Consider the following 18601-nt stretch of genomic DNA (forward strand, 5'->3'; position numbering starts at 1 on the left):
AGGCTGAACGCAGTGCCACTGTCAGGCTGAACGCAGTGCCACTGTCAGGCTGAAGGCAGTGCCACTGTCAGGCTGAAGGCAGCGCCACTGTCAGGCTGAAGGCAGCACCACTGTCAGGCTGAATGCAGCGCCACTGTCAGGCTGATCGCAGCACCAAAGTCAGGCTGAACGCAGTGCCACTCTCAGGCTGAAGGCAGTGCCACTCTCAGGCTGAACGCAGCGCCACTGTCAGGCTGAACGCAGCGCCAAAGTCAGGCTGAATGCAGCGCCACTGTCAGGCTGAACGCAGTGCCACTGTCAGGCTGAACGCAGTGCCACTGTCAGGCTGAAGGCAGTGCCACTGTCAGGCTGAAGGCAGCGCCACTGTCAGGCTGAACGCAGCACAACTCTCAGGCTGAACGCAGCGCCACCGTCAGGCTGAACGCAACGCCACCATCAGGCTGAACGCAGCACCAAAGTCAGGCTGAACGCAGTGCCACTCTCAGGCTGAAGGCAGTGCCACTCTCAGGCTGAACGCAGCGCCACTGTCAGGCTGAACGCAGCACCAAAGTCAGGCTGAACGCAGCACAACTCTCAGGCTGAACGCAGCGCCACCGTCAGGCTGAACGCAACGCCACCGTCAGGCTGAATGCAGCACCAAAGTCAGGCTGAACGCAGCACCACTGTCAGGCTGAACGCAGTGCCACTCTCAGGCTGAAGGCAGCACCACTGTCAGGCTGAACGCAGCGCCACTCTCAGGCTGAAGGCAGCGCCACTGTCAGGCTGAACGCAGCGCCACTGTCAGGCTGAACGCAGCGCCACCGTCAGGCTGAACGCAGCGCCACCGTCAGGCTGTTCGCAGCACCAAAGTCAGGCTGAACGCAGTGCCACTCTCAGGCTGAAGGCAGTGCCACTCTCAGGCTGAACGCAGCGCCACTGTCAGGCTGAACGCAGCGCCACCGTCAGGCTGATCGCAGCACCAAAGTCAGGCTGAACGCAGTGCCACTCTCAGGCTGAAGGCAGTGCCACTCTCAGGCTGAACGCAGTGCCACTCTCAGGCTGAACGCAGTGCCACTGTCAGGCTGAACGCAGCGCCACCGTCAGGCTGAAAGCAGCGCCACCGTCAGGCTGATCGCAGCACCAAAGTCAGGCTGAACGCAGTGCCACTCTCAGGCTGAAGGCAGTGCCACTCTCAGGCTGAACGCAGCGCCACTGTCAGGCTGAACGCAGCGCCAAAGTCAGGCTGAACGCAGCACCACTCTCAGGCTGAACGCAGTGCCACTCTCAGGCTGAACGCAGCACCACTGTCAGGCTGAACGCAGCGCCACTCTCAGGCTGAACGCAGCGCCACTCTCAGGCTGAACGCAGGGTTAGGGTCAGGAGAACTCTGCAGACATGTGCCTCTAAATCTGTGAGTTTACCATTAGAGAGAACATAGAGAGTAAACAAAGGGCCGACGGGGCAGCAGGTTTCCATTCCAGCAAAGCAGGACAGCGCCTGATCTGTCAACTAGACTAGTATAGAATAAAAGCCTGTGGCCCCACCAGCCGTTTGAGATTCGGATAGTTGTATTAGCTCCTTTAAGGTAGAATGTAGAAAAAAGCAATAATATCCCATTAGAGAGGCAGTTATGACCTTCTTATGGATCTTCATCTCTGTGTATGATGTAGAAAAACTAAAAGATTCATGTAGGTGTGAGTGTGTGAGTGACTGTCTGTGTCTGTCTGTGTCCAGGGTGTATCCTGCCTTCCGCCCAATGACCGCTGGGATAGGCTCCAGCACCCCCCGCGACCCTGAGGGAGAAGCGGCTCAGAAAATGGGTGGATGGTTTCAGCGTTTTGGGCCTTAAGCTTCATTTCAGCAGAAGATGCTCTCTTCCTCTGAGCATCCGATGTTTTATGTACTGGATGCTCGTGTCTTCTTACATCATCAGCATTCATCACTGAAAGTGGAATCTTTGGGCGCTTTTCAGCTTTGAAGCTCACCTGCACCACGTACACCTCCTCCCGGCCGCTGTACCAGATCTCGAACTTCTTCACGTCTCCTTTAATGTTCTCCGTTATTCCCACAGCGCTCATCTGCAGAGAGAGGCACACCCAGCACGACTCAACTCACACTCTTAGTCTAACGTGTAGTTCCACCTTAAATGGCTCAGCAGTTCCACTGGACCTTATTCAGCAAAGCATTTGCTTAATTCTGATTGTGAAATGAAAATTTCACCCACAGCTTTGTTATTCATCAAATTTAGCTTTGATGTATCTGTACAATCAAACTCACGTCTGGTAGGAGTGTCTAAATTTGAGCGTAATAGCTTAGAACAGCCTAGAACTAGAAAACTAGAACTAGAACGTAACAATAACACTAATAATTTGTGCTCCAGTACAAAAGAGGATCCTCTTATTTTACATGCACATTAATATAAACACTGCAGCTATAATAAAATAAACAATAGGAAACACAGCTAGTGTCATACACCCATCGTTTTATCGGCTCCCTTGTCGAAATATCCGCTTTATGTAAATAGGGTGCTGATAGGCAGGCGCTTGATTTCACGCACCGAAGTAAAGATGTGCGATATGGCAAAAAAAATAGCATCGCGATACTTCAGGAAAGTTTCATGATACACAATATGTTGTGATATTTATCTTTTCAGACATCTGATCAGTTGGAACAGAAAAAAGAAAAGAAGCAGTAGCGCTACATTTTAAAAATACGAATAAAACCCGTGAACACAGTGATTTTTTTCACCATTTAGCTCTAAATCCAGTTACACAGGACTAATTTAGCTCTCTTTATAGAGTGTGATGATGCAGGCACACATTCATGCTAATTGGTTGGCTATACGCTTCCATTACATGTTAGCTGCGTTAGCTTCATAGCTCTAGTGCTAAAACCGAAGACTCCTTGTCTGATCTATGTGAGGTAAGATGGAAGAGAAAACTGGGGGACTGAGACGTTTCGCTGAACTATCGCTTTAATCCTCCAGGATGCTGTTGGTCTGCAGGATGTAGGCTGAGTTTGTGTATCTGACCCTGAGGCAGTGTTTGAAGCTGTAGGACGTCTGGTCTCCGCTCTCCTCCCTCCTCTTGCAGAACAGCAGCGCCCTCTCGTGCAGGAACAGGTGCCTCTGCATGGGTTTAAAGCGAGCGATGTCCTTCACGCGCATCACACCTTTACGCATCCACACGCTGAAGGAGCCCTGCATCAGCACCCGGCCCAGATCACTCAGCTCCCCCTGTGACCAGACACACACACAGCTGACAAACAGCGGTTACAGCCCAACTTCCATCTGCACCGTCTTCCTTTCACATTAAGGGTTTAAAGGGTTAAGTTCCACGAACAGGCAGTCATTATCTGCTACTTCCCAACCGCTTCACCCCTTCGGCACCCACAGGCTGCTTCTGTGCCTTTAAGACTGACATATGTAAAAGAACTCTGTTCTGAGTGGCTGCTCTTTATTGTACTGCTGAATGGGTGGAGCTAAACTGCTGTAGGCTGAACGGGTGGAGCTAAACTGCTGTAGGCTGAATGGGTGAGGCTAAACTGCTGTAGCTGAATGGGTGGGGCTAAACTGCTGTAGGCTGAACGGGTGGAGCTAAACTGCTGTAGGCTGAATGGGTGAGGCTAAACTGCTGTAGCTGAATGGGTGGGGCTAAACTGCAGTAGCTGAATGGGTGGGGCTAAACTGCTGTAGCTGAATGGGTGGGGCTAAACTGTTGTAGCTGAATGGGTGGGGCTAAACTGCTGTAGCTGAATGGGTGGGGCTAAACTGCTGTAGCTGAATGGGTGGGGCTAAACTGCTGTAGACTGAACAGGCAGTCATATGTAAATGTGTTTATAACATCACAGCCATGAAAGTTGAATGGGCCCTTTAACCTACACTACAGTACATTAAACGATTTACTCCACACCTCATAGCCTGTGATGGCAATCTGGTGCATGGAGTCGTTGACGGACTTCAGGAGGTCCAGCATGGCGTTTAGCGCCCCCTGCAGTTCAGAGACGTACGGAGAATCGGTGCTGTGCTTCAGCAGCTCCTGCACACATAACCAAACAAACAAACAGAAATCAGCCTCACATCTCAGTACGGAGAGAAAAGGATTCTCCAAAAGTAAAGACAAAAGAGTATCACTACATCTGCACCTTCAGCAGGAGCTGGTACTTCGTCAGACGCTGAACAGGTTTGAGTAAATATGAATCCAGGCCCAGTTTGTGCTCCAGCTTTCTCTGACACTGCTGCACAAACAGAGGACAGCAGCACTGTGAGGCCTCATTCCTCACTGGACAGCTACGCTACGTGTCCACCTGCACCTTTTCCACACCGCTGGTGGGCCTGTCTATGTTTCTGCTGTGGAAATGAAGAGACATATCTGGGATACGATCAGATACGGTGTTCATTTTAATTAGCAGTGGGTAATAAGACTGAAATAAGACTATCACAGCACAGAATGTGTCACAATATTTACTTACGATCAGGATGGACAGACAAAAAAGACCCATCATTATTACATAAAAAATACTGATAAAACATGAATAAAAGGTTTTAGTCAATGTTTCGCCTAATTTAAATGCTGTTCCACAGCCAGTTGAACATGCAGTCCAGTGTTCCAACAATTTTTCAGAATTTCTGCATAATTAAATAAGATGTTAACAGAGCGGTTCAGAGCGGTTCTCTGTTCTAGATAATCTTACCGAATCAGATCTGTCCACAGTGGTGGTGATGGGAACCAGACGTCCCTCTAAAAGCTCCTACAGAAAGTTCCTACATGAGCTGGTTCTGAATTCACTGCCTGATGACTGAGACGCTGTTTTATGAGAGTTTAGAGAACTTCAACTCCATTCATGGTGGAGGGAGACATGCAGGGCGCTGTGCGGCAAAATAGTCCCCAAAGAAAACTCATTATTCCAGATTTTCCACTGTTTTCCATCATCGAGATTCCATATAAGCTCAGAAGACTCGTGTAGGTTCTCTGGTGGTTCTGGATGGTAAATAAAGTGTCTATATCTGTGTTGTAGTCATGGCGACGCCTGGTTCCCATCACCACCACTGTAAAGACGTCTGAACCGTTTCACACCAAACCCTCTGAACCTCTGATTACACCTCACACACTGGATTACGGGGGATGTTTTAAAACACTGGTGAAATTTCCCTTTAAGTGCTCACAATACTGTATCACTATAATGTTCCATACTGTCAAATTGTCCAGCTTTAGTTTTAATGTAAACAGAAGCTTCCTTCATGATGTAGGCCAGTCTTCTGTTGCCTGATGGGGTAATGCATTGATACAAAGCAGAAATCTGCTGAACTTCATCCCAGATTTCTCTGCACCACAACCTGCACAAGTCCAGCAGAGCTACATGGAAATGACGTGAACGTGGGTGCAGGTGGACGCGTACTGCTGTGCTGAGGTTCTGCACTCTAAAGAAGCTGAAGATGTGATTCAGTACCTGGAAGAAGAGTGAATCTGAACACTGTCTCCACAGCGCCTCAGAGCGAGGCTTGTTCTGGCAGTAACGCTCGTACACCTGGAAATTCTCCTTCTGCACAACCAGAGGAACAGATTCACAAAAAGCCTTCAGTCCACAGGTAAACAAAACACAGCAAGGAGACACTGACACCCAATCCTAAACACTCATACAGCTCATACCCTGGACCGGCTGTCTGCTGAGTCACCTCTGTCTTTAAATGATGGCTGATGGAGTGATTTTAATCCAGTATGAATCTGCAGTGTGTAGTTTTACAGTCTGACTGTAATAATTGTGGAGTGATTTTAATCCAGTATGAATCTGCAGTGTGTAGTTTTACAGTCTGACTGTAATAATTGTGGAGTGATTTTAATCCAGTATGAATCTGCAGTGTGTAGTTTTACAGTCTGACTGTAATAATTGTGGAGTGATTTTAATCCAGTATGAATCTGCAGTGTGTAGTTTTACAGTCTGATGGTAATAATTGTGGAGCGATTTTAATCCAGTATGAATCTGCAGTGTGTAGTTTTACAGTCTGAGGGTAATAATTGTGGAGTGATTTTAATCCAGTATGAATCTGCAGTGTGTAGTTTTACAGTCTGACTGTAATAATTGTGGAGTGATTTTAATCCAGTATGAATCTGCAGTGTGTAGTTTTACAGTCTGACTGTAATAATTGTGGAGTGATTTTAATCCAGTATGAATCTGCAGTGTGTAGTTTTACAGTCTGACTGTAATAATTGTGGAGTGATTTTAATCCAGTATGAATCTGCAGTGTGTGTAGTTTTACAGTCTGACTGTAATAATTGTGGAGGGATTTTAATCCAGTATGAATCTGCAGTGTGTAGTTTTACAGTCTGATGGTAATAATTGTGGAGTGATTTTAATCCAGTATGAATCTGCAGCGTGTAGTTTTACAGTCTGACTGTAATAATTGTGGAGAGATTTTAATCCAGTATGAATCTGCAGTGTGTAGTTTTACAGTCTGAGGGTAATAATTGTGGAGTGATTTTAATCCAGTATGAATCTGCAGTGTGTGTAGTTTTACAATCTGACTGTAATAATTGTGGAGTGATTTTAATCCAGTATGAATCTGCAGTGTGTAGTTTTACAGTCTGACTGTAATAATTGTGGAGTGATTTTAATCCAGTATGAATCTGCAGTGTGTAGTTTTACAGTCTGACTGTAATAATTGTGGAGAGATTTTAATCCAGTATGAATCTGCAGCGTGTAGTTTTACAGTCTGACTGTAATAATTGTGGAGAGATTTTAATCCAGTATGAATCTGCAGCGCGTAGTTTTACAGTCTGACTGTAATAATTGTGGAGTGATTTTAATCCAGTGTGAATCTGCAGCGCGTAGTTTTACAGTCTGACTGTAATAATTGTGGAGTGATTTTAATCCAGTATGAATCTGCAGCGCGTAGTTTTACAGTCTGACTGTAATAATTGTGGAGTGATTTTAATCCAGTATGAATCTGCAGCGCGTAGTTTTACAGTCTGACTGTAATAATTGTGGAGTGATTTTAATCCAGTATGAATCTGCAGCGCGTAGTTTTACAGTCTGACTGTAATAATTGTGGAGTGATTTTAATCCAGTATGAATCTGCAGTGTGTAGTTTTACAGTCTGACTGTAATAATTGTGGAGTGATTTTAATCCAGTGTGAATCTGCAGCGCGTAGTTTTACAGTCTGACTGATTGTTTATAGCTATGCAGAATGTTGTTACTGTTATTATCAAATACCACATTTTACACTACAGAACATCCTCTGGGAAAATTAATCCAGTTGAACCAGGGCTTCAGACTAAGACCTGTCCATAGGAGTAGAATAGTCCACTAGTGGTCAGCGATGGTTCTGACTCACTCTCTCCAGGAATCTCGCTCCCACTCGCTCTGGAGTCTCCAGGCAGCTCTCCAGGTCCTGAACAAATATCCTAAACATCAAACAGAGCATCAGATTACACTTTGACCTTTCAGCTGGAAGGGGTCTCCGTTACAGTACCTATTCAGTGTGTCCCCTTCTGTCTTAGCTGGCATGTTCTTTTGTTTTTAGGTTTATAAAAGCTCAGAACAGAACATCTGGCAACCCTACGTACTCTGTGTGTGTGTGTGTGTGTGTGTGTCTGTGTGTGTCTGTGTGTGAGAGTGTGTATGTGTGTGTGTCTGTATGTGTGTGTGTGTGTGTGCGCGTCTGTATGTGTGTGTGTGTGTGTGTGTGTGTGTCTGTATGTGTGTGTGTTTGTGTGTGTGTGCGTGTGGATTTGTCTGTGTTAGTGTGTGTGTGTGTCTGTGTGTGTGTGTGTGTTTGTGTGTGTGTACCTGCTGTGGAATTTGTAGATCTCTGGCAGGTTCCCAAATAAAAGCTCCTTCTTGTTGTGCAGTTCAGGGGTCAGGATGTGAGAGAGGGCGGGGTTATCCATCTCAGCGCGGTAACCCTAACACACACACACACACACGCACACACACGTTTGTGTCTGTGAATTGCAGGGATATTCAACCACACTACTAGCCTTACCCTACCCATAAAACACCTCTGAAATTCAGTGGTTTACAATCAGGGTTGGGATATAACGGGATATATCCGGAATATTCCGGATACTGCACATCTTTATGTACTGGAATGTAATACATTTCTGGATTCCTTTAGGGCAGGGTACTCAGTACTCAGCCATCGCTACGTTCTCAAAGTAATCTGCCCCACTCTGTTTACATTCTGGGACCAGATTGTGCAAAAGAAAAAAAAAACAAAAAAAGGTCCACAGCATAGTGGACGCACACGTTTTGGTCCTCACAATGTGGCATAAACCTAATCCACACGCACAGGGGTGTCAGTAAGAAGAATTTTAGTCCTCCTGAAAATTTAATGCATGAGCCTCTTGCGTAATCTCGTTTCCCTCAGCAGAACAGTCACAACTTTAAAACATTAAACATTAAAAACATGCATGTCCCTGCATTTTCTGCACTTTTCCCATTAACACTGTGGGATATTTCTTCTCTGTAGCTCTACAGTTGATGTGTAGATCAGTTCCTGTTTATTCTGACCGTTCAGTTCCACTCTGTAGTTCTACAGTTACAGACTGTAGTCCATCTGTTTCTCTGATACTCTGTTACCCTGTTCTTCAGTGGATCAGACACAGCAGTGCTGCTGGAGTTTTTAAACACCTCAGTGTCGCTGCTGGACTGAGAATAGTCCACCAACCAAAAATATCCAGACAACAGCGTCCTGTGGGCAGAGTCCTGTGGGCAGCGTCCTGTGGGCAGTGATGATCCTGTCTGATCCATCCACAGAGAGATTATTATATGCAGTGTGTGATTTAAGCTCCTCACCAGCAGGACAGACAGCAGCTCCTCCACATACACCTTCTCTGTCTCTATCAGCTCCTTCATCACATTACTGCAGGAGAGAGAGACAGACAGAGAGACAGAGAGAGAGAGAGACAGAGAGAGAGAGAGAGAGAGAGAGAGAGAGAGAGAGAGAGAGAGACAGAGAGAGAGAGAGAGAGAGACAGAGAGAGAGAGAGAAAGACAGAGAGAGACAGAGAGAGAGAGAGAGAAAGAGACAGAGAGAGACAGAGAGAGAGAGAGAGAAAGACAGAGAGAGAGAGAGAGAGAGAGAGAGAGAGAGAAATTTCATTTGCACTTGTTCAATTCCAGCATCAGGATTAAATATTCGAACTCATGCAGGTGTGAACGCAAACAAAACACACATAAAACAAATGTGAATCTGATCAATGAACCCGCTTCAGGAGAGCCATTTCAGAGTAGAGATACATCCGTCTCTCCGACAACCAGAACCACTCCCACTTCTGTGCTCCCACAGGTGCAAATAATGAGACTCCGCCCACTGGACCACTTCCACTAAAAAGAGCAGGCCCTGCCCCTTCAGTTCACTTAAAATCTTAGGCTACAGATTCAGTGAGCGTGTAAACGGGTGTAAACAGGGTGTAAACAAGGTGTAAATGGGGTGTTAAGGGGGTGTAAACGGGATGTAAACAGGGTGTAAGCGTGGTGTAAACAGGGTGTTACCAGGGTGTAAGTGTGTTTGTGCTCAGACCGTTTGTGCTGGTCGGGGTTCTCCTCTCTGTCTGCTTCATACGACACAGAGTTGCGGTTCTCCTCGTAGTCGTGCATCACCTCAATCTGCACAGGCACACGGGAAAACACCAGCATCACATTTTCACCACTGCTGGAAAATCTCTCTTCACTTTTACACACGAACCATACAGTCCATAAGACACTAAGCCCACAGCACTTCAGCTATTCAGTCTACAGTAGTTTAGCCCCGCCCTATTAAGCCCACAGCACTTCAGCTATTCAGTCTACAGCAGTTTAGCCCCGCCCTATTAAGCCTACAGCACTTCAGCTATTCAGTCTACAGCAGTTTAGCCCCGCCCTATTAAGCCCACAGCACTTCAGCTATTCAGTCTACTGCAGTTTAGCCCCTCCCTATTAAGCCTACAGCACTTCAGCTATTCAGTCTACAGCAGTTTAGCCCCGCCCTATTAAGCCTATAGCACTTCAGCTATTCAGTCATGAGCTTTGGGTAATGACCGAAAGAACGAGATCGCGAATACAAGCGGCTGAAATGAGTTTCCTCCGCAGGGTGGCTGGACTCTCCCTTAGAGATAGGGTGAGAAGTTCGGTCATCCGGGAGGGACTCGGAGTAGAGCCGCTGCTTCTTCACGTCGAGAGGAGCCAGTTGAGGTGGTTCGGGCATCTTGTTAGGATGCCTCCTGGACGCCTCCCTTGGGAGGTGTCACAGGCAAGTCCACCGGGGAGGAGACCCCGGGGAAGACCCAGGACACGCTGGCGTGACTATATCGCCCAGCTGGCCTGGGAGCGCCTCGGAATCCCTCCCAGGGAGCTAGTGGAAGTGGCTGGGGAAAGGGAGGTCTGGGCTTCATTGCTCAGGATGCTGCCCCCGCGACCCGAACCCCGGAGAAGCGGAAGATGATGGATGGATGGATGGATGGGCACTTCAGCTATTCAGTCTACAGCAGTTTAGCCCCGCCCTATTAAGCCTACAGCACTTCAGCTATTCAGTCTACAGCAGTTTAGCCCCGCCCTATTAAGCCTACAGCACTTCAGCTATTCAGTCTACAGCAGTTTAGCCCCGCCCTATTAAGCCTACAGCACTTCAGCTATTCAGTCTACAGTAGTTTCAGAACAGATTTAATTTAAATATATAATTTTTACAAAAACAGCCTGTTTAAAGGAATAAAGAGCTGACTCGACTTGCTTCTCCAGCTGCTGTAATAACAGGTCCGAACATCTCTGACCTTCTTTGTGTGGTTGTTGTTTTTCCGGGAGGTGCGTTTTCCGGGGAGCGAGAGGTCAAACGAGAACTTCAGACTGGAATTCACATCAAAACCTGAGATCAAACAGCAATGAGTTAGCAAAACAACACAGATCAACCAGCTGCAGTCTTTATCACAGCTAACCCTGCAACAGACTCAGAGTCAGTGTCAGAGACAGAGTCAGTGTCAGAGTCAGAGTTAGAGTCAGTGTCAGAGACAGAGTCAGTGTCAGAGTCAGAGTTAGAGTCAGTGTCAGAGTCAGAGTTAGAGTCAGTGTCAGAGTCAGAGACAGAGTTAGAGACAGAGTTAGAGACACAGTCAGTGTCAGAGTCAGAGTCAGTGACAGAGTTAGAGACAGAGTCAGTGTCAGAGACAGAGTCAGTGTCAGAGTCAGTGTCATGGTCAGAGTCAGAAACAGAGTCAGAGACAGAGTTAGAGACAGAGTCAGAGACAGAGTCAGTGACAGAGTCAGAGACAGAGTTAGAGACACAGTCAGTGTTAGTGTCAGTGTCAGTGTCAGAGTCAGTGTCAGTGTCAGTGTCAGAGTCAGAGTCAGTGTCAGAGTCAGAGACAGAGTCAGTGACAGAGTGAGAGACAGAGTTAGAGACACAGTCAGTGTTAGTGTCAGTGTCAGTGTCAGAGTCAGCGTCAGTGTCAGTGTCAGAGACAGAGTCAGTGTCAGAGTCAGTGTCAGTGTCAGTGTCAGAGTCAGTGTCAGTGTCAGTGTCAGTGTCAGAGTCAGTGTCAGTGTCAGAGACAGAGTCAGTGTCAGAGTCAGTGTCAGAGTCAGTGTCAGAGTCAGTGTCAGTGTCAGTGTCAGAGTCAGTGTCAGAGTCAGAGTCAGAGTCAGTGTCAGTGTCAGAGTCAGTGTCAGTGTCAGAGTCAGTGTCAGAGTCAGAGTCAGTGTCAGTGTCAGAGTCAGTGTCAGTGTCAGAGTCAGAGTCAGTGTTAGTGTCAGAGTCAGTGTCAGTGTCAGTGTCAGAGTCAGTGTCAGTGTCAGTGTCAGTGTCAGAGTCAGTGTAGGTGTCAGAGACAGAGTCAGTGTCAGTGTCAGAGTCAGTGTCAGAGTCAGTGTCAGAGTCAGAGTCAGTGTCAGTGTCAGAGTCAGTGTCAGAGTCAGAGTCAGTGTCAGTGTCAGTGTCAGAGACAGAGTCAGTGTCAGAGTCAGAGTCAGTGTCAGTGTCAGAGTCAGAGTCAGTGTCAGTGTCAGTGTCAGAGTCAGTGTCAGTGTCAGTGTCAGAGTCAGTGTAGGTGTCAGAGACAGAGTCAGTGTCAGTGTCAGAGTCAGTGTCAGAGTCAGTGTCAGAGTCAGAGTCAGTGTCAGTGTCAGAGTCAGTGTCAGAGTCAGAGTCAGTGTCAGTGTCAGTGTCAGAGACAGAGTCAGTGTCAGAGTCAGAGTCAGTGTCAGTGTCAGAGTCAGTGTCAGAGTCAGAGTCAGTGTCAGTGTCAGTGTCAGAGACAGAGTCAGTGTCAGAGTCAGTGTCAGTGTCAGAGTCAGAGTCAGTGTCAGTGTCAGAGTCAGAGTCAGTGTCAGAGTCAGTGTCAGTGTCAGTGTCAGTGTCAGAGTCAGTGTCAGAGTCAGAGTCAGTGTCAGTGTCAGTGTCAGAGTCAGTGTCAGAGTCAGAGTCAGTGTCAGTGTCAGAGACAGAGTCAGTGTCAGAGTCAGTGTCAGTGTCAGAGTCAGTGTCAGAGTCAGAGTCAGTGTCAGTGTCAGAGTCAGAGTCAGAGTCAGTGTCAGAGTCAGTGTCAGTGTCAGTGTCAGTGTCAGAGTCAGTGTCAGAGTCAGAGTCAGTGTCAGTGTCAGTGGCAGTGTCAGAGACAGAATCAGAGTCAGCGTCAGCATCAGCGTCAGAGACTGAGTCAGTGTCAGAGTCAGTGTCAGTGTCAGTGTCAGTGTCAGTGTCAGTGTCAGAGTCAGTGTCAGAGTCAGAGTCAGTGTCAGTGTCAGAGACAGAGTCAGTGTCAGAGTCAGTGTCAGTGTCAGAGTCAGTGTCAGAGTCAGAGTCAGAGTCAGTGTCAGAGTCAGAGTCAGAGTCAGTGTCAGAGTCAGTGTCAGTGTCAGTGTCAGAGTCAGTGTCAGAGTCAGAGTCAGTGTCAGTGTCAGTGGCAGTGTCAGAGACAGAGTCAGTGTCAGAGTCAGTGTCAGTGTCAGAGTCAGAGTCAGTGTCAGAGTCAGTGTCAGTGTCAGTGTCAGTGTCAGAGTCAGTGTCAGAGTCAGAGTCAGAGTCAGTGTCAGTGTCAGTGTCAGTGTCAGAGTCAGTGTCAGAGTCAGAGTCAGTGTCAGTGTCAGTGGCAGTGAAGATTCTGTAAAGCCAGTTCATTTTTGAATAAAGACACATTTTGAAATGTAACCTATCCTCAGTGTTATCACCCTACAAAACAAGCCGTGCTGCATTCCTCAAACTAAAACGCTGAGCTGCGGTCTCTGTGTTCTTACAGTTATATGAATCATAAGAACTCAGACGGTATAAGGAATGACTAAGCGTGGTCTGGACGGGTGTCGTACTGTGTTTTGGGGAGAACAGTGGAGATTTGAGCCGTGTTGGACTCTCAGGTCGTGGTGAAACCAGCTGGATGGGTCTGACCTGCACGTCCGCAAGTTTGCGTAGACAGGCCTGTCTGTTCTGGACCATCGTCTGGACCGCGCTCAGCTTCTCCATCACCGAGCCGATCTGAGTCTGAGGGGCAGCACACGGGACCGGAGATGGTTGCTATGGGCGATGAATGGTGGAGATGATGCTGTGAATTGTTTCAGTGTGTTCGTGTGTGTTTACCTGCAGCTGAGAGGTCAGTACTGTCTGGAACTCCAGCATAAGCAGGTTGAAGCCGGAGTGGACAGCAGGAGGCGCCATGTCCAGCAGCCTCTCGATATCCCGAAGAGCCGCCTGAGCTCCTTCTTTAGACTGGAACTTGTCCACCAGCTGATTGGCCAACAGATACGCGCCGTCATCACACCAGCGCACAGTCTGGCAACATAGTCATATTCATAAATCAGCAACTTTGATTATTACTTTTATTATTACTATTTTTACTTAATATTATTTACTGGATTATTTTCAGAGCAGGGTATTAATTTCTTATGCTCAGTGTTGGTGATAATCGCTATAAAATCACTGACGCCTGAGCGCAGCTTAAGTGTAATAAAACAGAAAGTGATAAACGTCTGAAAAAGTGATAAACATCTGAAAAAACGCCAAAAATGTTTAAATACACAAACTTTTTATGGAAAAGCTAAAGGAGCAGAGAGACTGCTTTTTGGTTACTGAGGTTAAGTCTAGGTTTAAGTGTAGTATTACTCAGCTACAGTAACACTGAAGTCAGTGTAAGTCCTCACAAGTACAGTGAGACCAACATGTGTGTGTGTACCTCCTCCAGGCGCTGCAGCAGGTCTCGTGTTTGTGTCAGTGCCATGTGTTTGTTGTGCAGTGCGGTGGTCAGCGTGTCGCAGTGGTGTCTCAGCTCATTACAGCGCTGGACGATCAGGGCCAGAGCATAGTGATGACTCGCCGCCAGCTGGTGACCATGCAGGATGATGATCTGAGCGTGACCCATCTCGTCCTGTCAACAGTCCGGCACACAGTACGGTCAGCACACAGCACGGTCAGCACACAGTACAGTCAGCACACAGCACGGTCAGCACACAGTACAGTCAGCACACAGTACGGTCGGCACACAGCACGGTCGGCACACAGTACAGTCAGCACACAGTACAGTCAGCACACAGCACGGTCAGCACACAGCACGGTCAGCACACAGTACAGTCAGCACACAGCACGGTCAGCACACAGTACGGTCAGCACACATTACAGTCAGCACACAGTACAGTCAGCACACATTACAGTCAGCACACAGTACAGTCAGCACACAGTACAGTCAGCACACAGCACGGTCGGCACACAGTACAGTCAGCACACAGTACAGTCAGCACACAGCACGGTCGGCACACAGTACAGTCAGCACACAGCACGGTCGGCACACAGTACAGTCAGCACACAGTACAGTCAGCACACAGCACGGTCGGCACACAGTACAGTCAGCACACAGCACGGTCGGCACACAGTACAGTCAGCACACAGTACAGTCAGCACACAGCACGGTCAGCACACAGTACGGTCAGCACACAGTACAGTCAGCACACAGTACAGTCAGCACACATTACAGTCAGCACACAGTACAGTCAGCACACAGTACAGTCAGCACACAGCACGGTCGGCACACAGTACAGTCAGCACACAGTACAGTCAGCACACAGCACGGTCGGCACACAGTACAGTCAGCACACAGTACGGTCGGCACACAGTACGGTCGGCACACAGTACAGTCAGCACACAGTACAGTCAGCACACAGCACGGTCGGCACACAGTACAGTCAGCACACAGTACAGTCAGCACACAGCACGGTCGGCACACAGTACAGTCAGCACACAGTACAGTCAGCACACAGCACGGTCGGCACACAGTACAGTCAGCACACAGCACGGTCGGCACACAGTACAGTCAGCACACAGTACAGTCAGCACACAGCACGGTCGGCAAACAGTACAGTCAGCACACAGTACGGTCGGCACACAGTACGGTCGGCACACAGTACAGTCAGCACACAGTACAGTCAGCACACAGCACAGTCAGCACACAGTACGGTCGGCACACAGTACAGTCAGCACACAGTACGGTCGGCACACAGTACAGTCAGCACACAGTACGGTCAGCACACAGTACAGTCAGCACACAGCACGGTCGGCACACAGTACGGTCGGCAAACAGTACGGTCGGCAAACAGTACAGTCATTACACAGTACAGTCAGCACACAGCACGGTCAGCACACAGCACAGTCAGCACACAGCACGGTCGGCACACAGTACAGTCAGCACACAGTACAGTCAGCACACAGCACGGTCGGCACACAGTACAGTCAGCACACAGTACAGTCAGCACACAGCACGGTCAGCACACAGTACGGTCAGCACACAGTACAGTAAGCACACAGCACGGTCAGCACACAGTACAGTCAGCACACAGCACGGTCGGCACACAGTACAGTCAGCACACAGTACAGTCAGCACACAGCACGGTCGGCACACAGTACGGTCAGCACACAGTAAAGTCAGCACACAGTACAGTCAGCACACAGTACAGTCAGCACACAGTACAGTAAGCACACAGCACGGTCGGCAAACAGTACAGTCATTACACAGTACAGTCAGCACACAGCACGGTCGGCAAACAGTACGGTCAGCACACAGTACGGTCAGCACACAGCACGGTCGACAAACAGTACGGTCGGCAAACAGTACAGTCAGCACACAGTACAGTCAGCACACAGCACGGTCGGCAAACAGTACGGTCAGCACACAGTATGGTCAGCACACAGCACGGTCGGCAAACAGTACGGTCAGCACACAGTACGGTCAGCACACAGCACGGTCGGCAAACAGTACGGTCGGCAAACAGTACAGTCATTACACAGTACAGTCAGCACACAGCACGGTCGGCACACAGTACGGTCAGCACACAGTACAGTCAGCACACAGCACGGTCGGCAAACAGCACAGTCAGCACACTGTGAGGTTACAACACAGCATGGTCAGAACAGAGTATGGTCAACACAGCACGTTCAGCACACAGCACGGTCAGCACAGTCAGTACAGAGCTCAATCATTTATAGATCGCTGATTGAATTAAGAGACCTCAGCCGTGGTGTCCAGGTCCTCCAGATCCTTCAGCAGCTGATCGATTTGGGCCACGGTCACTCCTGTAGTAGGAATGGCTTTCTCTCGGGCACTCAGCTTCTCCAGCAGGGCCTCCATCTGCAGAGTAGAGCTCACATCACTGCAGGGTTTACCTTTCAATCTTACTTTGCCTCCAATCTAACCGTAGATTATTTAAAAAGAACTGTAAGGGTCCCTGATACTGTAAGTTTATCCGTCTGTTAGAGTACATCCCCCTCTAGCGGTACCTCGTGGAAGCTGAGCTCATATCTGAGCAGCTGGAGGTACTGCTGCAGCTTCAGATGATGCTTCTCAAAAAAGCCATCAAAGGCCATTTCCATCTCCCTCAGCTGAGCCAAGAGCCTGCAGGAACACACAGCAGCATCAGCATCGGGACCTGACCTCACTAACACTCAATCAAATCCTCACAGCAATGTTCCAACAATTAAGGTAAAGCCTTCCCAGTAGAGTAGAGGCCGTTACTGCAGGACAGACTCACTAGTAACATCTTTCATATCGGAAAAAATGCTGCTGACTTCGGGTCTTATACAGAATATTTTACTGTATCTATACTGTCTATACTATTATAGCACTGTATATACTGTTAAAGAGCCCCTGTGGTGGAGAACTGAGTCTTCCTCACTTTTCTGAAATACGTAGACTCGGCTTCACTGCTCAGTGATGGCGCTTTAATCTTGATGTCGACTCGTCGCTGATTACGTGATTATGACACTAACGACAGGGACTCCTCAGAGGAGACAGCAGGAGGTGATGTCAGGGTCCGTAACTCTGGTTCCCTGAAGGCCAGAGACGAGGTCCAGGACTCGCTGGAAAGCTCACGTCACCGTCTACTGGCCTGTGGAGCATTCCTTACTGCTGTGATTCTATTTATGGCACCATCAGCGATTAGTCGACATCAACTCACAACTCACAACATCACATCACTGTTGGCTTTAAGCCCCGTAGTGTGCAAACATCACTGAACTTTTCACTGGTTTTGTGATGTTACAAAAGCCAATGTGTCTACATATGTATGTATTCAACCTGCAGCACTTTAGCCCCACCCATTCGCACAATAGTTATAAAGAGTGTTTCAGGTCTGACGGCTGAATGAGGCACAGCCAATCAGAGCAGATCTAAGGGATGAAGAGCCATACAAAAATGCATTGAAATAAGAAGAGAAGAATAAATACAGTAAGAATGTAGGAAAGGGGCCCTTTAACTCTCATTGACTCTGAGGTTGAAGTGTGTTCTCTGTGATGTACCTCTGCACGGTGTCTCGGTCCTGGTTGATGTCTCTGTCCTCCGCCGCCGCTCCCTCTGCTGCCCGAGCGCCCTCCAGGTTCGACAGGATCTGCCTCCCCTCCTTTATCACCGACCGAATGTCATCCTGCCACGATTACAACCTCGTTTTAATCATCTGTCCACTTAAACGGGCAGTCCGGCCTTAAACTAGCCTTCAACAGGCTGTCTGTCACATTAGTACAGCATTCTGTAGAACAGCACTGGAGTCCTCTCACTACAATACCCAGCATGCACTGCTACACAGTGGTTGGGAATCCATACCACACACTTTTAAAGTACATCATCAGAAGGGCATTTTTCTGATCTTCCGAGACTCTCTAATGAAGTTCATCTCGCTCTCGCAGAAAAAGTCAACATACATGAACTTGGCCTTTGAATGACGCTCTACTGACCAATAAATGACCAACATATTTCACCATATTTCTCTCCTCTCAATGCAAACTGGGTGGTCCTAATATTGGGTAGTGCTTCCATAATCATTCCCCCGACCAATCACAAGGCTGTGTCTCTGACTCCGCCCACACAGAAGAGATTCAGAGTCAGAGAAGCTTAGTGAGCTAAAGCTAACCCAGCATAACCACAAGCTAGGATACTAGCTCTTCAGAGTGATCAGAGTGATAAGCCCTCCCATGTCAACCCACTGCAGCTGTGTGTTGTAAGACCATTAAAAACGGGATGTTTTGCTGTTTTTTGTGTTTAACATAACGCTCAAATTTAGTGTATTAGTCTCTGTTCTCTGGAACTGTAAGACAGAAAATCTCACGATAGACAAATTAAGACGCTCAAATTGATTTATTATTAGAATTTTCCGTTCCACCTTAAATGGTGCAGCTGTTATGTTCTG

At 48.0% G+C, this 18601-nt stretch overlaps 1 protein-coding gene across 3 annotated transcripts in view; it reads right to left on the minus strand.

The window, feature by feature from the left end:
- Positions 1-18601, minus strand: part of LOC108444524 (proto-oncogene DBL) — a 42198-nt gene that overhangs the window by 13429 nt on the left and 10168 nt on the right. For 2 of the 3 annotated variants that reach the window (XM_037547274.1, XM_037547276.1), the window contains exons 5-20: positions 17718-17842; positions 16701-16815; positions 16432-16551; positions 14110-14301; positions 13518-13709; positions 13250-13421; positions 10726-10817; positions 9501-9586; positions 8774-8840; positions 7766-7881; positions 7311-7380; positions 5428-5520; positions 4123-4215; positions 3891-4016; positions 3011-3214; positions 1965-2057 (exon numbers count right to left, since the gene is read on the minus strand). In XM_037547274.1, the coding sequence (XP_037403171.1) occupies positions 1965-2057; positions 3011-3214; positions 3891-4016; positions 4123-4215; positions 5428-5520; positions 7311-7380; positions 7766-7881; positions 8774-8840; positions 9501-9586; positions 10726-10817; positions 13250-13421; positions 13518-13709; positions 14110-14301; positions 16432-16551; positions 16701-16815; positions 17718-17842 (1956 nt within the window). The remainder of the gene's footprint in view (positions 1-1964; positions 2058-3010; positions 3215-3890; positions 4017-4122; positions 4216-5427; positions 5521-7310; positions 7381-7765; positions 7882-8773; positions 8841-9500; positions 9587-10725; positions 10818-13249; positions 13422-13517; positions 13710-14109; positions 14302-16431; positions 16552-16700; positions 16816-17717; positions 17843-18601) is intronic. The other variant, XM_037547275.1, reaches the window with a different exon arrangement.

Source organism: Pygocentrus nattereri, chromosome 18 (genome assembly GCF_015220715.1).
Source record: "Pygocentrus nattereri isolate fPygNat1 chromosome 18, fPygNat1.pri, whole genome shotgun sequence".
NCBI lineage: Eukaryota > Metazoa > Chordata > Actinopteri > Characiformes > Serrasalmidae > Pygocentrus > Pygocentrus nattereri.